A 21,724-nucleotide genomic window follows, 5' to 3' on the forward strand; every position below is an offset into this window, starting at 1 on the left:
CGTGTTTGCAATCTTTATCCGACACAAAAAATGATGTTATTTTTGAGGACGTGCCCCATGGTGGGTTCTAGAAATGTACATGGAAAAATGCGATGACCAAAACAAATAAATCGAGATCAACATACCCACATACCAATGAGACTCTTGGTGCAAGTATATAAACTAATTTGAACTAGTTTAACTTCCCAAGGGGTGTCCCATTGTTCTCTATCTCATAGGATCCCTAAAGCCAATGTTTTGCTCTCAGATCATTGAGCAAGTGACTTAGGAATGACAACTCCAAGAACGAGTGATATTTGATCTACATGCATGAATGCATTCTAAGATCTATATTTTGTGTTGAAACTCTGATGATTAAGTTAAGATGAGGATAATGATACAATAAAAGATTAATAAATTATCCTAACATGATATACTAGCCTAGCATGAATATTCTATGATATGAAAAATGCTTCTAAATACTATGATGATGTTTTAACAAAGAGAGGCTAAGATGCTTAGTAAATTAGGCTATAATGTAGATGCATAAAACTTGGATATATGGATAATGAAGAATGAGAGCTCTATTTATAGGGAAAATAGGGCAATGGATGGTTAAGATTGAATAATCTTAACAAGGGCTAGGATTGAAAGTTAATCAATCCATGTTTACAATTCTCACCAATGAAATGGTGACAGTTGTCAACAAGAGGTTGCTTGAGAGGGGTTTCAACTCCCTTCAAAACTTTTTGTATGGGGTTTTGCGTCCCCTCAAAACCTATTTTTCTCTTAATAAAAGATAATAGAAATGAAGTTTCAACTAATTGACAATTTTTAGGGAATTTTAATTGACATGGTTGATAGCACAGAGTTTGGGAGCATGCAAGATACTATTGAAAGCACATAAAATTTTATTGAAAACACATAAGATCTAGTGACATCACACTTGTTTAGTTGTGTATTATAAGAATTTTTAATACGTTGGAATCCTATAACATGTTATTTTCAACATGTTACAACCATAAATCAAATGTGTGGTCAATATCAATTAGTTAAATTGGAGGATGTTAAAAATTATTATAGTGGATTAGAGTCTATGTATAAATTTTTATGTTTATTTATTTGATGTATGAAACCATTAGTCCTCTCAAACCTATAGATGTGATTTGTGACTATATTTTATGCATGACTATATTAGTATGAGGTCTTATGTAGATATGGATTCTATACTATCACTAGGTGATATACATATATTATATGACAAAGCTCCAGTTTAAGGTAAGGATATAAGAGGCATTGTTTATTGATGCAAAATCATATGTATTAAGATTGAAGAGCACTTAAACATCTTATTGATTTTAAAATACTTTAGTTGCATGATTGTCCAACCATCTAGTAAACCTTACAAGTGTATTTATAAAAATTCTCTTAGTGATGTTGTAGAGAGTATTTTTTACTATTATAAAGAGTTCTCTTAGTGATGTTGTAAAGAGCATTTCTACTATTGTTAATAATATTCTTGATACAATTTGTAAGTACAACATTCTTGAAGAAATAATAAACATTTGCACATATTTCTAACAACCTTTATCAAAGGTTTAAAAATAAAAATACTTATGATGGTATACATTTGGTTCATGTTTGGTAACATATGTGGTTTTTTTAAATTATGAGAACATATATCTTTTAATATAATAAAAAGGTGAAAGATCATAACTATTTTGATGCAGGTGAGTAAGAGACCACATAATGTGTGTGCATGTGTATCTAGTTTGTTGTCCAATACCACAGACATCTTCCACGTAATGTACTCCTTAGCATAGAGGAATTAAGCATCCCTTATTGGTTGTGGGACAAGATAGTGAATAGAAATAACACAAATGGACGAAGGAAAAGTTGAAAGAAATTAGGTTCAATTACTCCATCAGGTTCAAGTTGTGTCATGTAATGCCATCATTCAAGTTCTTACATGTGTGTTCTATGGGATACCTAACATGTATGCTATGAAGTCTAATGCGACTATTAAAGTGTGGACTATCCTATCATTGTCACACAATAATGATCAAGACTATGATAGTGTTGGAGAGGAGGATGAGTGGTGATAGGAGGGGACATCTTGTATTGAAGTGTTTAAAAATTATTTATGAAATATTTTTTTGTAAATGTTTAGGAATTTTTTTTTGCAATGTTTACAAACTATTTCCATATTGTATCCATGATTAAATTTGATTTTGAAAGGATTTACAAATTTTACTGTAATAGTATTGATGGGTATGCCAATATTTTCTAATTTATGCGACAAATGTAATCTTTATACTTGTTTATATAAATCAAAATTTTACATATCTATGTGTCATTTACCAATATTAAACACATATACCTAAGCTTCCAAGATAAATGGTTCAATATGTGCATCCCCTTATTATATATGAGTGAAACATACAATATTTTCAAAATAAGAGTGTTGAATGTAAAGTTTGTTGCATGCATATATAAATCTTGAAAGTAGATATGAAACATGAAATTCTAATTCTGATATTTAAATACTTGTTGTGAAAAATAATATATTATGATTAGAATTTACAGTACAATGTTTTATGAAAAAATATTTTAATAGAATCTCTATGTTTTCAATAACTAAAGTTGTGGTGTATGTCTGCTCAATTACATTTGCTTGAAAGTTTATAAAGCAACAAATCGACTTTGTACATAACTTACAATCAAGACATTTCATGAGAACAGCCTTTTTCACCAATCCATTTTGTGCATATCCTACAATCATGGAATTCTATTAGATGATATTTCTCTGAGGGATTATGTTAAACAGTTCACGTACCTTAACTATTCTTCCATATTTTGGATACATGTCTACCAGAGCATTTCCAACTATAATACCTGACAAAAAGCCTTCCATATTTTATGCTTTGATGGATGTCCATGCCCCAATCCAATGCTCTCAATTTCGCACGGCAGGGAGGATACTAGCAAAGGTTGTGGAATTTTGAGGCATTTTGTCAAACAGTTCAAGTGCCTTGTCTATTCTACCCAAAAAACCTGATTAGTTGAAAAGATCGGACTCAAGGTGGTAGTCACTAGAAAAATTTACTGATAGAAAGATAGGCACCCAGAGGTAACTGGTATACGACAATGCCTCCAACTATAAAACGAGCCCCCTAATATGAACAAAATTTCCAATCAATGTGAACCCCAATGCTATATATATGCAAGAACAATAATAATAACAACCACCCAAGGAAAGGATGACGTCAACCTATGAACTAGGCAAATAAAAAATAAAAAATTGTCAAATGTCGTAGGTTGTAAAATCATACCACCTCTATAGAGCTGAGAGTATGTCTAGTGAAGCCCAAATATATGCCAAATATATGCCAAATTTTTGCAATAAATGGGCCTTGATAGTGTAAAAGTTTTGTCTAAATAGTCAGATAGGCTAAATTTTTCTGCCATAGGGAAGGGATTTTTTTTCTTATCACCACCTATTCGCACTGTACGAATTATGTACTGATCGCACTTGAGAATGAAAAACCCTTTGTGGATTCCAAATTCAAGTGTCAAAAATTGACAATTTGATAGGCATTTTTAGGGTTTTGTGCCTTTTGAATGTAATGGTGGGGTTGGATTTGACCCAAGCTACTTTAGACAATTAGCTATTTCATGAAGTCGACAACTAGCCCTTCTTGAAAACCTTGAAACTTTAGCAAAAATGCTCCGTTTTGAGCAAAATAAGATATACTTCTGACTTTCTTCAACAGCCTAGATTCAATAGTCATCTCAGATTCTCTCCAATGCTATTCAAAGTCAACCTGTAATGAAAATATCTTTTCTAGCAAAAGCTCAATTTTCTGATATAGGAAGGGGTTTACAAGATCATGATACCATACTCGAATGATAAAGAACACATAATGAAGTTGTACAAAATTCAAAGGATCAATCGAGAAACGTGTTTTCCATAAGAGAATGTTTCAACATGAGCTTACGTGAACATGATGTTGAATTCATATAAAATGATTCAATTGGTATGTTACAATGTATAATGAGCCTTTCTTATATAGGCAAGGTGAAGAGGTAGGATGATGACTACCCTTGATACAAACATCAAATGCTTAAAGTGTTCTAATGATAAACACCTAGAGAAAAATATTAAATAATGAGACAACCTCATATTTTATAGAATGTCATGTAGGATAACTAGCATAAACCTATGAATAATATTGAATAACAAGTTACATAAAGCGAATTCGTGAAAACTAGCTTAAATGCAAGCTAGGTCCAAAGTAAAATTAACATGTGAATAGGTTCCAAGTAAGAACTAGTTAGGAAACATCCTCATCCACATTAAGGCTAAATTTTATAGAGAAATTGATGAAGAAGAAGATAATTTCTTGTAGAAAGAGGAGATAAAGAAATTAGAAAAATTGTTTGAGGAACAAATGATGAAAAAAGAAGTTGCATTTGTTGTATATACATTTTAAAAGGCGAAAAATTTGCAGTAGTAGACAAGAAGAATAAAATAGAGGTAATTGTTGATTTAGCAAATTTTGTCAATGTTGCTAATAAACATAATTTAGATGAGGCTGAAAAAGTAAATGGAAGGGAAAAAATAATGGGTTATAGAATGAGATACAACAAGGTATAATTATTTTTGTTGACATACAAGAGGAGGAGGATAAAGGAGAAATAGGTGAGAAATATGTCGAGATGGAATTCATTGATTTCTATAAACTTGCCAATTTTGATTTGTTTGTAGGTGTTGAGAATGCTAAAGTTGAATAGAAAGATGAACCATGGTGAAGTTCATTTTACACTATGATGAATTTTATGAGAGAAAGAGAGGAAATACAAAGGAAGTAATAGAAAGGTGCAAAGTAAGGTAACGAAGAAAGATCGAGTAAATAAGGAAGAATGATAGATCTAGAACAAGCACAAGATCTTAAAATGTTGATAAATTCTAACTCATGAAACATTTCACTTACCCCAAGTGTTTGATGTTCCTAAACATCTAAAGGTGTAAAGAAATCGTGCATCCCCCTAAAATATATTTGATTTAATTTTAATTTTTTAAGATTTCATTTACTCTTTTATGATAATTTGGTAATCGAGGAAATGGACTCAAAAGACTTGATAATGCCTCATTCAAATAAATCTATCCTTCTCATGAGTGAAGCATTCAATAAATGCGTCAAATCTTATCATAATAAAAGAAGCTCCTAAGGCATCTCTAATATATCATTAATTTAATAGTAAGATTATTGTAGACCTATGTTTGAGAGTATTACTACAACAAATTAGGCATCTATTTTAGTCATTTTACATTATTACAAGTTTACTTAAAGGGACATCAAATGTGTTATAAGGTTCAAAATGGTTTCAATGAAATAAAGATAAAGATCAATTCATTTATTTTTTATTTGATGACCACTAATATAATTGTCGTTACCGTTAAACCATCTGGTGTTATCCAGATTGAATTAAGTGTTGTAAGTGACCCAACATAAATACAAAATTTATGTACCAAATTATTTTAGCTAGTTCAATTGTTTGTTTGGTTTGTATTCCATTTATTGTGCACTATTGTTTTCCAAGTAATTGCATGGTGTGAGAAATAGAATGAGTAGATTCAACTATGTTGGACTATACAAAAAGAAATCTTTCTACAAAATTTGAAGACAACAAAACATACAACAAACCCATATAATTTCCTAATAAGAAACCCCAAAATAACATTGATTATATCACTTCATTTTAGTCTATTTTATAAAAATAAGACCAAAAAAATTATCTCATTTATAATGCATAAGGTTTATATATATATTTTTAAATGCTTTCAAAATATTGAATTATTGACAGTATATGCGTTAAATTTTTTAAAATTTAAAATTTATAATAATAATAATAAAAAAAAGGAATCAAGAAATAAAATGATTCATGTAAAAATTTCACGATAACATATTTATTCATTATAGAAAATTATTGCACCATTTATTTTAACAATCATTAATCATCTTTAAAACAATATATTATTACAAAACATAAGACAAAATTTAAATTTAAACAACCTAGACTTTCATATTTTAAATAAAATAATATATCATTTTATAACTAATTATTTTATTGAAAAATATTCTTTACTTTTCCTTTAACAACTCACTCATATATTATATTCCCTTTAACAACTCGCTTAAATGTTATATTTAAAATTATATTGCTTAAATACTTCAATACAAACTAATAAGATATATAAAAATTTACTTGTTTTATTTAATTTTCCTACTATTTAAAAGTACTAAAAAACTTTATAAATCCAATTTCATATATTATAATTTTCTATATAATTACAAGAACAAAATAAAATAAAATTAGTGCATTCAATAGGGATGTAAACATAGATTGTCATAACCTGAAACATCACATCACAAGACACAAAAAGTATTATGTGTTTATAATATATCGTATATAAAAAATTAAATATTAAATAGACTCAATATTAACCGAACTTACTTTAAATGCAAAGAAGTATTCAAATCTTCAGAATCATCAATATTTTCTTGCAACTTAGGCCCTTGGCTCCTTGTTTGGAGTTCTTTCAGCTTCACAACCCATTAAAATAACTAAACATTAGATCTTTGAAATTTTTTTTACAATAGATTGTATTATATGCTATAGTCTAATATAACTAAAATAATTTAAAAATGAATAGCATTCAAGTGTTTGTAATAGAAGTTCTTGACATTAATTCTTTTTTCTTTAAAAATAAAAACAATCTCATGTAAGTATTCTATAAAAATAATTCATATGTTTGATAAGTTTTATTTAAATTGTACCTTGTGATATAGATTGGCATTCTCTTCCATTAGCTTGTTTCCCTATAAAGAAAAGTCTCACAATTATTCACTCATGATTTCATTCATATTGTCAATAATATATGTTAAATTCAGTGTTTCAAGATAAATAATATAAACTATATTCTGAATTACAATTTCTTAAAATAATAAAATATATTAAAATTAATTGAATTAAACGTAATTAAAATTTTATAGTTCAAATATATTAAATTATAAAAAATAATCATAACATTATTTAGAAAATCATTGATTCTTTTTACTCTATCAAATGTAATCTTAATTTTTATATTCTTATCATTTGGAAAATTACCATAGCACCTCTCATCCTTTTGCATCATACATTGGAAAAGACTACCTCGACACCCGCATCTATTAGTTTGTTCATAGATTAAAGAAAAAAGTGCTAGTCTTGGGAATAGGTTCCAACTTAGAACTAGTTAGGAAATATTCTCAGTCGCACTAACACCCCCCTTAAGTGCAAATCAGGAAGAAAACATATTATGCAAATAATGTAAGACTAGTATGAAAATGCATTGTGGATCTAGCAACTAGGCCATGCTAGAATAGGTTCCAACTTAGAACTAGTTAGGAAATATTATCGGTCGCACTAACACTCCCCTTAAGTGCAAATTAGGAAGAAAAAATATTATGCAAATAATGCAAGACTAATATGAAAATGCATTGTGGATCTAGCAACTAGGCCATGCTAGGTGTCCATGCACAACTAATCATGCAACCAAAACTCTCCAAAAAAGATAGCGTAGATCATGTAACAGTGAAAGACAACCTTAGATTTGAGATCCCAAGTTTGAGGGGAACTCCAACTATTGTTATATAGGAACCCACTATTTAGACCCCTCGGTGCCCTTTGCAAAATTCACCGCCACCAAGACCTATGCCTGATACTATCTACCTTTTTAAGGGTGGACCTTTTGTTTTGAGGGTGTATGGTTGTCATCCTCATTATGAAGAGGGGGTTCATTTGGCAGTTGGTGAGACTTCACATGCTCTAAAGGAGGAAGAGGCACAGGTGTTGCAAGAAGATATTGAGTATGATCAGTTGAAGCAAGTCATTGAACAGAAGGAATGTGAAGCAAATGTTGTAGAGGACTCAACCCTCTCACTTGACTGTCTTCCTTTCTTCATTGATCTTAAGAAAAGGGACATGTCTACACTTCCCCTGGTGGTAGTTCTAAAGCAATAGGCTAATATTGAAGAGGCCACATAGGATAATGGTTTTGTTGGGAAAGACAACATAGAGGATAGATCATGCCACAAACCTAAGGTTATTGCAGTTACTTTCCAGGAAGAAGAAACAAAATAGAGAGGCAATATAAAGATTTCAGATCTTCGTATGAAGTGTCTCATAAATTTTAAGTTGGTACCGATAAATTGGATATCAACACCAAGGATAATGTGATGATGTTGAATATGAAGCCTTCATTCAATGTGAAGATGTTTCTTTTAGCATGAGGGATAATGTGCCTAAGCTTGAATGTTTTACTTGGGACCAACATATCACTGATGGTGATGTTGAGCAACACCATATTAGTTAAGAAAGCAGTTCCTTGGTTGCTCAAATTGGCACTATACTCGAGCTTCAAAGATTTCAATTTGATGTGTGTAAGGAATTTCCCTTTGCAAGTCAAGATAGAGGTATGGTATACTTTACATCCCCATGTGAGTTTGAGGCCTTTTCTTTTGGTTTCAACTCATGCCTGGAGTAGGACAATTTTGATAATAGTGACTCTCCCTTGTGTGAAGAGGGTTCTTTCTCTTCTGTAAGGGTTAGTTTTGGTATTGGCGTCCCCCTTGAACATGTTTCCTCTGCTATTGAATGTGTGTTTGATGCACCTCTATGTGCCTCAAAGGCTTATCTTATATGGATCCCTTGTGGTAGCAAATTAGATGGTGAAGATTTATTTCAATATAAGAGCAATATGCATGATCTGATGCATGCATATAAGAGACTTCAGTTGTTGCAGCCAAGTGGTGACTGCAACCATGGTATGAGGGAGATCATCTCCTTCATAAGATTTATCTTTGACAGAGGAAAAGGCATCATTTCCTCTTAATTGTAATAGTGTAAATACTTAGATTAGGTTTCTTATTTTTCAAGAAGTGCATGATAATAGGTTGTTCCATTTCGGAATGGCAGATTTTGATCTTTTTTAGGTTACGGAAGAGAGAGGTTTCTTTTTTGTTGTAGTTTTAACTTTGTGCCCAATAAACTATTCCAAGGATACTGATCTTTATGCCAAGCAAGCTTGCCACCCTCCCTTAGAGCGATGTAAATAACCGATCTAAGATAACCTAATGGCTAAACCCTATATGTTTCCCCAAGGCCTAAAATCCTAAACCCTTAAGGCTTCTCGCCTTAGTCTTTTTTGGCCTTGTTCTTTTCCTCCAATGACCGGCTCAGGCGGTCATATCACTTAAACTCATCGGTTGGAGTGTCATTTATTCATCCTGGAACCGGCCCTATCTTACCCACTACCAGCAAATGGAAATATTGCATCTTCGCTATCATCAAAGTTAAATACCTATTAACCTTGTGATGCTGTGATGAACCATTGCCGATTACAAGGAGATGTTAGATCGCAGATTTCCAACCATTAGGGTTAACTACCAATTTACCTTGCGATGCTATGATGAACCCTTGGTGGTTACCGGTGCTGGCCATTTGGAGGAATTGGTTATGTGTTGCATTGATGTTTTGTCATTGATGTCAACACTAGCTATTTTGGTTGCTTTACCAGTATCCTTCTGGTCCCAATAGGTTGTTTGGTTTCTAGTTGGATTGGATCATCATGATCCGGTATACTCTGGTATGTTTGGGTTATGTTATTAGCTTATTCATGCTCATGATCAGTCAGTTGGTTTTGATTTGGTGATCGGATGCTATCGTGTATGTTGGCAAGCTTGGTTTGTTGTTCCGGCAAGGGTTTCACCGATAGAGCTTTGTTGAAGATCTTTGATGATATGCATAAGTGGCATTGGTATGACTTCTAGTGGAGATTCAGGATGCTGATGGTGATCATGTTCAAGAATTAGTTGATTGGGATCATTGCTTTAGCATGTGTGGACCTATATTAGGTCTCGATATTGTCTAGGTTATGGACCGACTTAATGTAACGTGTGGATTGGACTTCTCGATGTGTTTTCGGGACGTCTTATGGGCTGGATATTATTTGTTTGGTGTCAGGCCAACATGTTTTGTAATTATGTAATTGTTTTATTGTCTGGTGGCCGACCTTATTATTTATGGTCAAGGATTTGTATATATATGATGTAAGATCTCATTGTAGATCATATGTGAGGATGTGTATGTGCTAATAATGTAATAATCATTCAGGCAGAGGATTTGGTCGATCGTTGGTGATCGAGTTGGGTTTATGTAAGAGGATTTAGTCCTCCGATATTCAGCTTAACCGGAACTGTACTCAGGCATAGGAGATGCTACCTTTGCAGTTCATTCATTCTTCCGGATTGTAGTCTGGATTTTTATGTAGTCAGTGAGACTCCTTTTGTGATGAGCAATGTGCTCTAGGTTGTTGGCCTTCCTGCAAGTGCAGGCCCCTCAATTGTAATTCACATACTTACTGCAGAAGTATTATCTGACCGTGGTAGGCTTCTAACCGTGGTTTTTCCCTTTATCAAGTTTTCCATGTTCAAATCTTGGTGTCATGTGGATGGTATTTATTCTCTAATTATTGTTTATGCTTAATTGGTTTATCTGCTATTTCGGTATTTGGTTTATGCATTCCAATATTAAAGTTTTAATTGCTTAAGGTTCCGGTAATCTGGTGACAATTGATTCACCCCCCCCCCCCCCCTCAGTTGTCTTCCAATTATTTGAATTGTCTAACAACCCAAAGATGTTAGATCACGAGTTCGCAACCATCAGGGTCAACTGTCAATTAACCTTGTGATGGTACGTTGAATCATTGGCGGTTACCGGGAGATGTTAGATCATAGGTGCACAACCATCAAGGTTAACCGTCAGTTAGCCTTGTGTCATTGCGATAGATCTCTAAGGGTTATCATGGATGTTAGGTCGCATCATCGTGGCAGTTAAGAACAAAAGTTTATGTGGATGCTAATTCACATCATCACGACTTCTTTGTAACCATTTTGGGGTAAGCCACAAGCTTGCAATTGATGGGCTCAATCAGATGGTGGGGCAAATAAAATTTCACAGGGCAAACGATGGTCGTTCGATTTCACTTAAGGGCAAGATCGAGGGTGGTGTTTTATTTGATCGTTGGGGGGTCTTTCTAAGGGATTCTGGGCCACATCTTAGTCATTCATCCACACACAAAGAGAATATCCAATGATCTAGTTTCAAACTTCAAAGGATGAATTAAAATTTTAACAATTGTCATGATGGTTGTTGCCTTATCTATTTTAAAATTTAATGCAAGTCCTTATTGATATGCCTTATCTAATCAAATTAGCTTCCAATCAACTCCAGTTTACAGAGGATGATGGCCATTACTCTGTGGTGGCTTTGTAGACGTTTCCTAGGGTCTCCCATGCTTATTTATTACTCACTGAAGACTTTTGGTCTGACAGAGGATGTCAAACACCATCCAAATGAAGTGGCCTCTTGATTTTTGAGGATTGTTATTCTTCCCTAGTTTTGCAAGATACTTTCAGACACACGTTGATTTCTTTTCCTCTGTAACCTAAGCCTAGTCAGTTAGGGTTTTTGAACTCAATGTAAATCACAGTTATTCCCGACCTATAAATGCAAAATTGTAACGTATTCCTATGTTCCTTCTCCCTAATTCTTTTATGGAGATTCATACCTTATGTAACTCTAATTTTACCTTGCCTTTATATTAATAAAGTTAAATGCTTTACCTTCTCATTGTCGTTAAATACGTTGTGTGTTTTTCTTTCACCTTCCTATTTGCAGTTTCCCTTTCTCTATTTTTTGATTGCAAACTATGTTAAATGTCCTTATGGATGTTGTTCGTGTATATTTCTCAATCCTTTAGAGCATTGCATTAAGTTCTAACTTGTTTGTTCTCCTTAGAGCCAGATTGTAGATAAAGATTTGTGAATCTTTTGGGTATCTTTCATTGATGTCTTGTGCAATCATAGTCAAGGGAAGACCACTTCAATCTTGGAGTATAGCCTCTCATTTCCCTTTCAACATTCCTTCTCCCTTTTCCTCTACAAGTGATTAGATTAGGCTTAGGAGTAGGTTTTAAAAGTGTTGGGTTGGTGTAACACTACACCATGATAGGAAAGGAAGTTGACCTTCTCCAGAGATTCAACCTCACATGCGCAAGGTCCCACACTTGGAGCTTGTTTCCATGTTTCACAAGGTTGTTGAGCATTAGTGTTCAACAAGGGTGCAAACTTTTGTGACAACACCACCTTCATCTTCTTATTCACTACCTCTGCATCAAAGATTCCAACAGTAAAGTTTTTTTTGGAGTGGCAACAATCTTTGTCATTGTAGTGATTACAGACCCTCTATGGTCAAGTCAATTACCAACTTGTTAACAAAGCGGGGTCCCTTATAATCCAATCTGGTGGCCTGAATAACATTCCTAAAGAATATTTCAAAAATTAATCTATCATGGCTATGACCACTAGAGGAGTCCTCTCCTAAAATGCTCTTGATGGTTGACAGAAGGTACTCCTCCTCAATGTAAAAGATCCTTCTCAATTTCTCTTCTTGATCCTTCTCCCAACATTTTCCCACCATACCACCATCTCCAATGTTCCCCACTTGTTGCATATCTCTTTGTTCATGTTCTAACTTTATATCGCAATTCCTCAATTTATGACAAAAAATTTCTAGCACCCAATGTTCAAGCTAGAACACCACACCACCCCAAGATGAAATTAAAATCTAATTTTGATATAGCAGGTACCATAATATATTTCTAAATTGATTTCACAAGAATAACATTAAATGGGCAAGCGAGCGATTTTTCGGGGATGAGAAAGCCTTCGGGGATGTGGTGTTCGGCGTGCAACGGAACAGGCGTTGGGGGGATGAGGCGGTCTCTGATCTACTCCCCCCCAAAGATCCCTTTGGCTCTCGGGCAGGACATATTCCGCAGTGGGTTTTTCAAGATGGCAAATGGATTGATGTCTTGGCTTCACCTGCTCAGTTTACAGATGATAAAATACTCCAACATGATTTCCCTTCTTCTGCATATTTTAAAGGGTTTTTTCGGAGGCATCAAAATCAGGACCGAAATTGAATTACAGGAAATGGACAAAAGGACAAGCAAAAATGAAATGCTAGGGTTTCTGGTAATAAGGCTCGGTCAGATGCCTCTGCGTATTTGCATCAAGAGATTCAGGAGGCATTTGCCGACTGTAGAATCACCCTCTCAGCCTGCTCCGTTTTCGGTTCCTTTGATTGATGCCTCAGATGCCATTTTGGGGAAGAAGGCTCATGATCTTCAGGCTTTGGCAGTCGTGATTCAGGTGTGGGGTGACTCTATTCCTTTGTCCAAGCTTCATTGCAAACTTCATGCACACTGGTATGGCACTTTATATTTCCATGTTATCTTTGCAAGTTCCTTTATCATTGTGTTTGATTCTGCATCTGCTAGAGATAAGGCTTTGAGTATTCCATTTTTTGGGCTTGGGAAAAACCTAATTTTTGTGGAGAGTTGGAAACCCTTTCTAGCGGCTTCTAGGGTTGGCCCAAAACAGGTTCCTATGTGGATTAAACTTCCTCTTTTATCATCTGAATTTGTTGAATCTGATATTTTAACAAAAATTGGGGATTCGCTGGGAAAATTTCTATTGTCTCAATCGCTGTTTGAGGATGGGGTGTTGGTTGTCAAAATTTGTGTGTTAGTTTCCCCTAAAATCTCCCTACCAAAATTCTACAACATTCGATCTCCGTTTGGCTTGTGGCGTTAAAACCTGGTTAGGGACTCTGAGGATTTTGGTTGCTCTATAGTTACTATGGATTCTCCCCTATTTTTTCATATGAAATCCATTTGACTTGGATCGTGGGATACTGAATCTCCTTTTGGTGATAATGTGGACACTTTGGCCTGGAATAAAGGTCAATTTGTTGGTGTTGTTGCTAATCCTCCTTCCCCCTTGAAGAAAACTTTCAATTCTACAGTTTTAGCAACAGTATCTAAGAACTGTTCCTTTCTCGAGGATTGGCTTGTTGAATGCTCCCCTTTCGAAAAATCCTAATGACACTTCAAATAGGGGATTGTCTTCTGAGCATGTGGTTGAGTTGGGTAATATCCTAGGGACCGAACTGCGAATTCCTGATGTTTTAATTAAATATGTGGCTGCTGATATTAATTTAGATGTGGGTAATGTCTTAGAAGCTGAAACACGAATCCCTGAGGTTTTGATAGATAATGACAAACCTATGGGTATTGACATTGTTCCAAACGAGCATCTCATTACTCAGGTTCAGGATATTGTTTACATTAATAAGGTCTCTCTTAATTCTCCTTTAGCAAATAAGGTAATTTCTTCGATTTCGGTTGATCTGGATTCTTTGGAGAATGACTTGGCTGCTTTTCCTACCAATAACTCCTTTGAGCTTCTCAACATGGGTAAGGCTTTGATGGCTTCAGGTCTTGTGTCATCTCTGGCTCCCATGGTCTCAGATAAGGAGGATGTTAGGGTAGATAAGGCACCCATGGAGGTTACTCCTGGGCTCCCTTTGGTTCAAACCACTCTTCTCCCTACCTCACCCTTGTCCACTCCGGGGAAAAGGGGTCGCAAACCCAAGCATACTAAGACTAAATTAGAAATTGATGCGGGAATTCAAACAACTATTATTTCCTCTTTGGAGACCTCTAGAAAGAAAAGATCAAAGAAACCCTTTAGTCCACCCCTCACAAGAGCCTTAGCTACCAAACGAAGTTTGCATAAGGTATTTTCAGCAGGTTTAGTTTCTCCACTTTCTCTGAATGTTTTGAGGAGAGTTGATGCCTCCCCTCAGGTCCAATGAGGATTATATCCTGGAATGTTAGGGGCTTAAATGCCCTTAACAAACGACGCTTGATTAAGTCACAATTGGACTTAATGAAGTGTGATTTAGTATTACTACAAGAAACTAAGCTAAATTTGTCTTCAGCTGATAGGTTATTTTCTTCTTGGAAAGTATGGAATTTGTGCTCATCTCCCTCTTCTGGTGCTTCGGGTGGGTTGGCAGTCCTTTGGAAAGATTCTAGTGTACATTTCTCATTAATTGCTTCCTCATCCAATTGGATGCTTGGGCTGATTAAGAGTAGGATATCAAGTTTAAAATTCTGGCTATTTAATGTCTACGGTCCATCTGGGGTTCTAGAAAAAAGAAATCTTTGGAATTTTTTGGTTTCTCTTGCTACTCCTTTGCGGAATGTTTTTGTGATTTTTGGGGGAGATTTTAATGCAATTACTAGTTTGGATGAAAAGGCTGGAGGAACCATCCCTAACAAACATTCTATGTTAGACTTTTGCAATTTTATTCAGTCCCTGAATTTTGTTGATTGTAAACCTCTTAATGGGTCATTTACATGGACTAACATGCGTAGGGACTTTTGTCAAATCTTGGAAAGGCTGGATTGCTTTATGGTTTCAGATAACTGGTTTAATTTAGGACATGATTTTGTGTCCTCAATTCTCCCCTTTACTGGTTCTGATCATTTCCCTATTCAATTCACTATTTTTGAGGATAGGGCTCCTAGAAAGTTACCTTTCAAGTTTGAGCCAATGTGGTTTAGGGACCAATCGTTTTTACCTTCCTTAAAACAATGGTGGGCTTCAGCTCCATTTTTTCCTGGGTCTCGGATGTTTCAGCTTGTTAAGAAAATGGGCTTTTTAAAGTTAAGGATAAAGGATTGGAATGTGATGCATTTTAAGAATATTTTTGGTGAAAAGGCTAGGATTCGGGAGGAAATTGAGCAACTAAATAAAAGCATTGTTGTTTCAGGTATGTCTTCCTTAATGTATGATCAGCTAAAGTTGTTGAACCTATAGTTGAGTGAGATCTTGGCTAGGGAAGAATCTTATTGGAGACAGAAGTCTAGGGACCTTTGGCTTTCCGAAGGTGACCGAAATACAAAATTATTTCACTCCTCTTCTAAGCTCAAGAGACTTCGCAATCGAATCTCTTGTATTATTGACTCTAATGGTAACACTCTGATGGAGGAGGATGATATAGCTGTTGAAGCTGTTAGGTTCTTTAAGTTTCTTCTTTCAGCAGAGCCGGTGTTGGGGGATGAGGAGTTTGTAAATTTGATCCCCCCTTTAGTGTCTCAAGAGGATAATAGGATGCTTATGGCCCCCTTTTCTTTGGCTAAATTGAAAGAGATAGTCTTTTCCATGCATCCGGAAAAGGAATCGGGTCCGGATGGATTTACGACTTTATTCTTTCAGAAATGCTGGGATTTTATAGGAAATGATGTACTGCTAGCCTTGGAAGAATCTAGAAGGAATAGGTCGATACTAAGAGAAATTAATACCACTCTTATTGCTATCATCCCGAAAGTAGACAACCCTACCTCATTTTCGGACTTTCATCCAATTGCCTTGTGTACTACCTTATATAAAATCTTTACTAAGGCAATTTCGGTTAGGTTGTCTAAACTCCTTCCTCAGATAATTTCCTTGGAGTAGGGTGGTTTTGTGCCTGGTTGGGAAACTTCTAAAGGTGCCATTGTAGCTCATGAAATTTTGCACTCCATATCTCATCAAAAAGTCCCAACCATGATTCTTAAACTAGACATGCTTAAAGCTTATGATCGGGTTAATTGGCAGTCCCTGGTAGCGGTTTTGTATCATTTAGGGTTTTCGCATAGCTGGGTTAAATGGGTGTTTTCATGTATATCCTCTGCCCGCTTTTCAGTTTTGATTAATGGCTCTCCCTCGGGCTTCTTTGCTTCCTCCCAGGGAATTAGGCAAGGAGATCCCCTATCTCCTTTTTTGTTTATTCTTTTGGCGGAAGCATTAAGTAGGGCTATCTCCAATGCTACGACATCTGGTTTATGGTCAGGCATCAGAGTCGATGGTCTCCCTTCTTCACAATCTCATTGCTTATTTGTTGATGATACACTTCTATTTGGGATGGCCTGATGGGATGGGGTTTGGGATAGACTAGCCTAGCCTATGCTCTTGGATCCTTTCCTTGGATCACCAGGTGTTCTAACCACACCCTAGGGTCTCTAGGACTTCCCTTGCTTGTGGAATCCCCTGACCTTGCCCAATCCACCCACCAACAAGTTGAAAAACTGCTCCTAAGGTCTCACCTACTCATCAGATTCAAGAACCCTTACTTAGGCTAATAAGGGTTTGGCTTGCTCTACACCTTCCTAGGTCTTAGCAAGGATAGGTTAGGTCTAATACAAGGTTTTTCCACCCATTCATGTACCCCCAAGAGGTTTCAATCTTTCAACCCCTTACCGATTTCACTATTTTGTGTTTTGCCTACAAAATAGGGCTACAAGGATTGTGACCAATTAGGCCTCCTACCCAGTCCTTTAGGGATCCCTCTTACAAACAATGCACTTGCTTGTGAAACTTCCTGAAAGACCTGCTATTCATTTGGCAAGGACTCAAGGATTTTCTAGGTTTTAGGCCTCCATGTGTACGTACACTACCCTTGGTGGATTTTAAGGTTTTTAAGGGTTTTTAGGCCTGCCAGGGTCACAGTGTAGGTTTGGTGCTCTTGCCACCTTGTCTGGATTGGTGGAAGCTCCTCCTTCACACCAATGGTGCTTCACTCACCCCTCTACAACTCCTCCAAAGGGTGCCTCCTCCTCTGACCTTCCTTGCTCTCCAAGACCTCTGCAACTTAACCCTTCCTAGCCGGGCACTGTCCAGTCTCGCTTGGGAGTGGGTCTTTAAATGGCCTCCTTGCATTTTCAAGGGCCCTGCTTGCTGTGAAGTATAGAACATGTCTTGTACTCCCATTCTCCATGGTTTCATGGTGATTCCACAATGGGGAATGGAGTTATGAACCCATTTATTCAAACTAGTCCAAAACTGGACAATGAGAAGCAATTTACAAAAGATCTACAAACACACCACACTTGCCAAACAAAAACCTAATCTATATGCTCAAAATGAAATTATTTACACCATAGAAGACACTCCACATAGTTTTGCACAAGAATCAATCCACTAACAATCTTCCTTTACTCCATTTGTGCCGACTGGCAGCAAAGTTGAAGTCACAGTCAAGTCACTTTGCTTGGGTCGTACAACTTCTGACATCCAACCCATTAACTTAGGGTTTGCAACTACTTATACTACCCTTTCCTCAATCTGTGTGCCCATATTAGGGTTGTCCACGCTAACCTAAGGATTTTGACCTCTAGGTGGAAAAAGTTGCTTGACAACTTTTAAAAGTTGTCATGCAACTTTTGAGCAACTTTCTCAATGTTGCTTTTCCTGACTCTTAGGCCCACATTGGGTTAACCTAAGGACACCATCATGCTATGAAGGACCCCTAAACACCTCAAAGACATAAATACCCTCTATTTTCAAGAAAATCTCAATCTTGACTTATGACCCTAAGACCTCAACTAGGACCCTAACTAGGACCAATGAGCACATGGCTCTTTATTTTATATACAATGGCTTCATAAAGAAGCAAGAACACAAGCAAAGAAAATGGTGGGAGCCCTTTGAAGGGTGCTCCTGCACCATGGCCTCTATGAGGGAAGCTCGATTTATTAAGAAAATTATATCTGATTATGTTGATTTCTCTGGGCAAAAACTTAATAATCAGAAGTCCAAAGTCTTTTTTGTGAATGTCCCCACTCTAGTTCAGGATACACTTACCCGCTTCTGGAATTTTCAAGTTGGGACCTTTCCATGTATGTATTTAGGCATTCCTTTCTTTTTAGGATCAGAAAAGACCTCCTTTTGGGATAAAGTTGTTCATTCAATAACCTCCAAAATTTCCTCCTGGAATCATAAGTGGCTTACAATGGTTGGTAAGATCCTTTTAATCAAATCAGTGTTGAATGCTATTCCTACATATTTGATGTTTATCCTACAAGCTCCATCTCAAGTCAATAAGGATATTAAGGTTTCCCTTAGGACCTTCCTTTGGAATGACAATTTAGGAGGTAAAAAGAAGATCCCTCTTCTTGCTTGGGATAAAATTTGTCGTCCCAAGGAGCTGGGGGGTGCGAGTATCCGTGATCTAGTTTTTCAGAATAAAGCATTGGGGGCAAAATTGATTTGGAAGTTATATGCAGATCCTCATAGTAAATGGGATTCTATCATGCTCACCAAGTATTTAAGGGGAGCATCCAGAGAAAGGATTTTTACTGCAACATCCCTTCCGAAGGGTTCTGCGTTTTGGAATTTTTTGGTTTCTTGTAGGGAGGTGGTCTTACCGCACCCAGCTTGGATTTTTCATAATGGTAATAAGGCCCAATTTTGGGACGAAGTTTGGAATGGGCATCCGACTCTCTCAACTATACATGATTGGTCCCCTTTTCCTAATATTCTATCTAACCTTTGGGGGTCTCTTGTTGTAGATTTATTTAATATTGTCTCATCTGGCCCATGTTTGGTGGCTAAATGGAAGGATATCCCTCCCTTGTCTATTGATAACAATCTTATTTTATCTTTTGTTGATGAACTTCATAAAAGACCTTTAGTTTTCCTTGATAAGGAGGACTCCTTGGTTTGGGTTAAAAATACTTCAGGCTCCTATTCAGTCAAAGATGGGTACAAGTCTTTGGTTCAGGCCCCTTTGCACTCTTATTGGCCTACTAAGATTTTTTGGCATCCTGCTTGTCTTCCAAAGGCAAGGGCTTTTACTTGGTTGGCAGTCCAAGATAAAGTCCTTACTGGGATGCGATTGGACAGGCTTGGGATTACAACAGTGTTTCCTTGTGTTTTCTATGGCTATTATATGGAATCGATGGATCACCTTTTCCTGTTGTGCCCTTTTGCTTCTAACTATTGGTATTGGTTGTTTGATATGTTAGGATGGTCTTCTTCTCTCTATTCTAATCTGCTTTCACAATTTATGTCATGGCCCTTGTTGTTTCCCTCTTCGTTCTACTCATCTCTTTGGATTGTCACTCCATCTCTAGTGATTTGGAATCTTTGGCTTGAAAGAAATTCAAGAATCTTTAAACATAAATTTGCGTCTTTGGCAGACATAATTGGTAGAATTCAAGCCTCCATTGGTGAAGTAGTGATCTCTTTCATTCATAAAAATCTAGATCATCTTAGGTCTTTTTCTCATTGGGATAATTGGGTCACTTGGCGATGGTCTTCGCTTCAATTGGTGCCTTCTCATGGGGTTATATCAGATGGATTTTCTTTGCTTCTTAAATGCAAGATGGATAAATGGAGTCCTCCTCCTTTTCCTTCATATAAAATTCAGTTTGATGGGGCGTCTAAAGGTAATCTGGGGAGGTCTGGGATTGGGGTAATTATTTTTTATCACTCTTCAAGGATCATTAAAGCAGTGGGTAAATATATTGGCCATGGCACTAATAATGTGGCTGAGTTTCAGGCTTTATCCTTTGGGCTTGACCTAGCTCTTTCTTTAAACATTAAGGATATTGTTATTGAAGGTGATTCAATGCTAGTCTTTCAGGCGGTTGCTAGCAAAAAGTGTCTGTGTTGGCACTTGCAGTATTTTTTAGATCACATTCTCCTACAACTAAAAGGTTTTTCCACTTTCTCTATTTCTCACTGTTTTAGAGAGGTCAATATCTTTGCAGATTTTATAGCTAACAAGGCTGTTGTTGAGGGTGCTGACTATATAGAACTTGCCCCTTCAGACATTCCTATCTCCTACATGAAGCTTCTCTCTTAGCAGTTCTTCCATTCAGAAATCCCTCATTCCCTACTCTTGGTGTGGGTGTTCTTTCATAAGTGTCTATAATGAAGGTGTTGGTCTTTTGGGCAATATCTTTGTTATGGACATTTATTGGGAGAATTTCTTCATTAAGGAGAGTGTTTGTTGTGGTTTCTTTTTTTTGGGGTGAGCTGCCTTTGGTCGAAGTGTCCTCTCTCATCTCCTTGCTTTATGGGGTGCTTCACTTCCTTGGATGGCTATAGCGGGATGTTGTCTTGCCTTATGGCAGCATCTCTGTTGTAGCTATTTCTAGTAGTAGCTCCTTATTAAGTATGGAGGGTGGAGGGGCAACCTATGCTCCGCTGACGTTTTTGATTGTGATCAGGTTTTGAGTTGTCTCCCATGTTGTTCCTTGGTTGCATTTTTGGAATATTATGGATACCTCTGTTGATGGCTATCTCTTTATCTTTTTTTATATTTCAGAGATTGCCGGTTGGTCTTTCTCTATTTTACTTTCTTCAATTTTTTGGTAAGTTGTTGGCCAATCCATACGAATGAAATCGTATGATCCGTGTGTAATTATTTTTATTTTGGGACATCTTATGAACAGCTGGCAGTTTTGGTATCTCTGGGACTTCTTGATTGGCATTGTCTGCTTCCATGAAGCTACATGATGGGTTTATGGGATATCATCTCAGTTGATGAGTACCTCGGTTTTCATTGGATATTTTGGGGACCGACTTGGTATTGGATCTCCCATGCAAATCATTAGTTTTCGTGGTTGGTTTTGTTAAACTTAATTGATTTTGATCTTCTACTTTTTTTTATCATTTTTCTTTGCGATTGGATGTGGGCAACTTTGCAATGAGCTTTCGTTTCACATTATGTGGCTTTGGTCCTTTTGTTGAATCATTACGCCTTGTGTTCATTCTATTGGAAGTTGCCTTAATGATTGGATTTGTTGAAAGGTATGAGGAAATTTCACCTTTTGGTTTGAGGTTTCTTGCTCGGTATTTTCTCTTATGATGATAAGATAATCATGCAACGGTTATCCTTTCCCTTGTTAAATTCAAGATGGTGAGCAGGTATGGTATTCATTCTTGTTTTGTGTTTTTTT

At 36.2% G+C, this 21,724-nt stretch overlaps 1 protein-coding gene across 3 annotated transcripts in view; it reads right to left on the minus strand.

Annotated features, from left to right (window-relative positions):
• Positions 1-6,174: 6,174 nt before the first annotated feature.
• The window catches only part of LOC131053795 (transcription factor CAULIFLOWER), a 65,992-nt gene continuing 50,442 nt past the window's right edge, over positions 6,175-21,724 (minus strand). For 2 of the 3 annotated variants that reach the window (XM_057988439.2, XM_057988437.2), the window contains 3 exons: positions 6,822-6,863; positions 6,499-6,587; positions 6,175-6,397 (listed from right to left, as the gene is read on the minus strand). In XM_057988439.2, coding sequence (XP_057844422.1) covers positions 6,391-6,397; positions 6,499-6,587; positions 6,822-6,863 — 138 coding nt within the window. In that variant the 3' untranslated portion in view covers positions 6,175-6,390. The remainder of the gene's footprint in view (positions 6,398-6,498; positions 6,588-6,821; positions 6,864-21,724) is intronic. The other variant, XM_057988438.2, reaches the window with a different exon arrangement.

Source organism: Cryptomeria japonica, chromosome 10 (genome assembly GCF_030272615.1).
Source record: "Cryptomeria japonica chromosome 10, Sugi_1.0, whole genome shotgun sequence".
Lineage (NCBI taxonomy): Eukaryota > Viridiplantae > Streptophyta > Pinopsida > Cupressales > Cupressaceae > Cryptomeria > Cryptomeria japonica.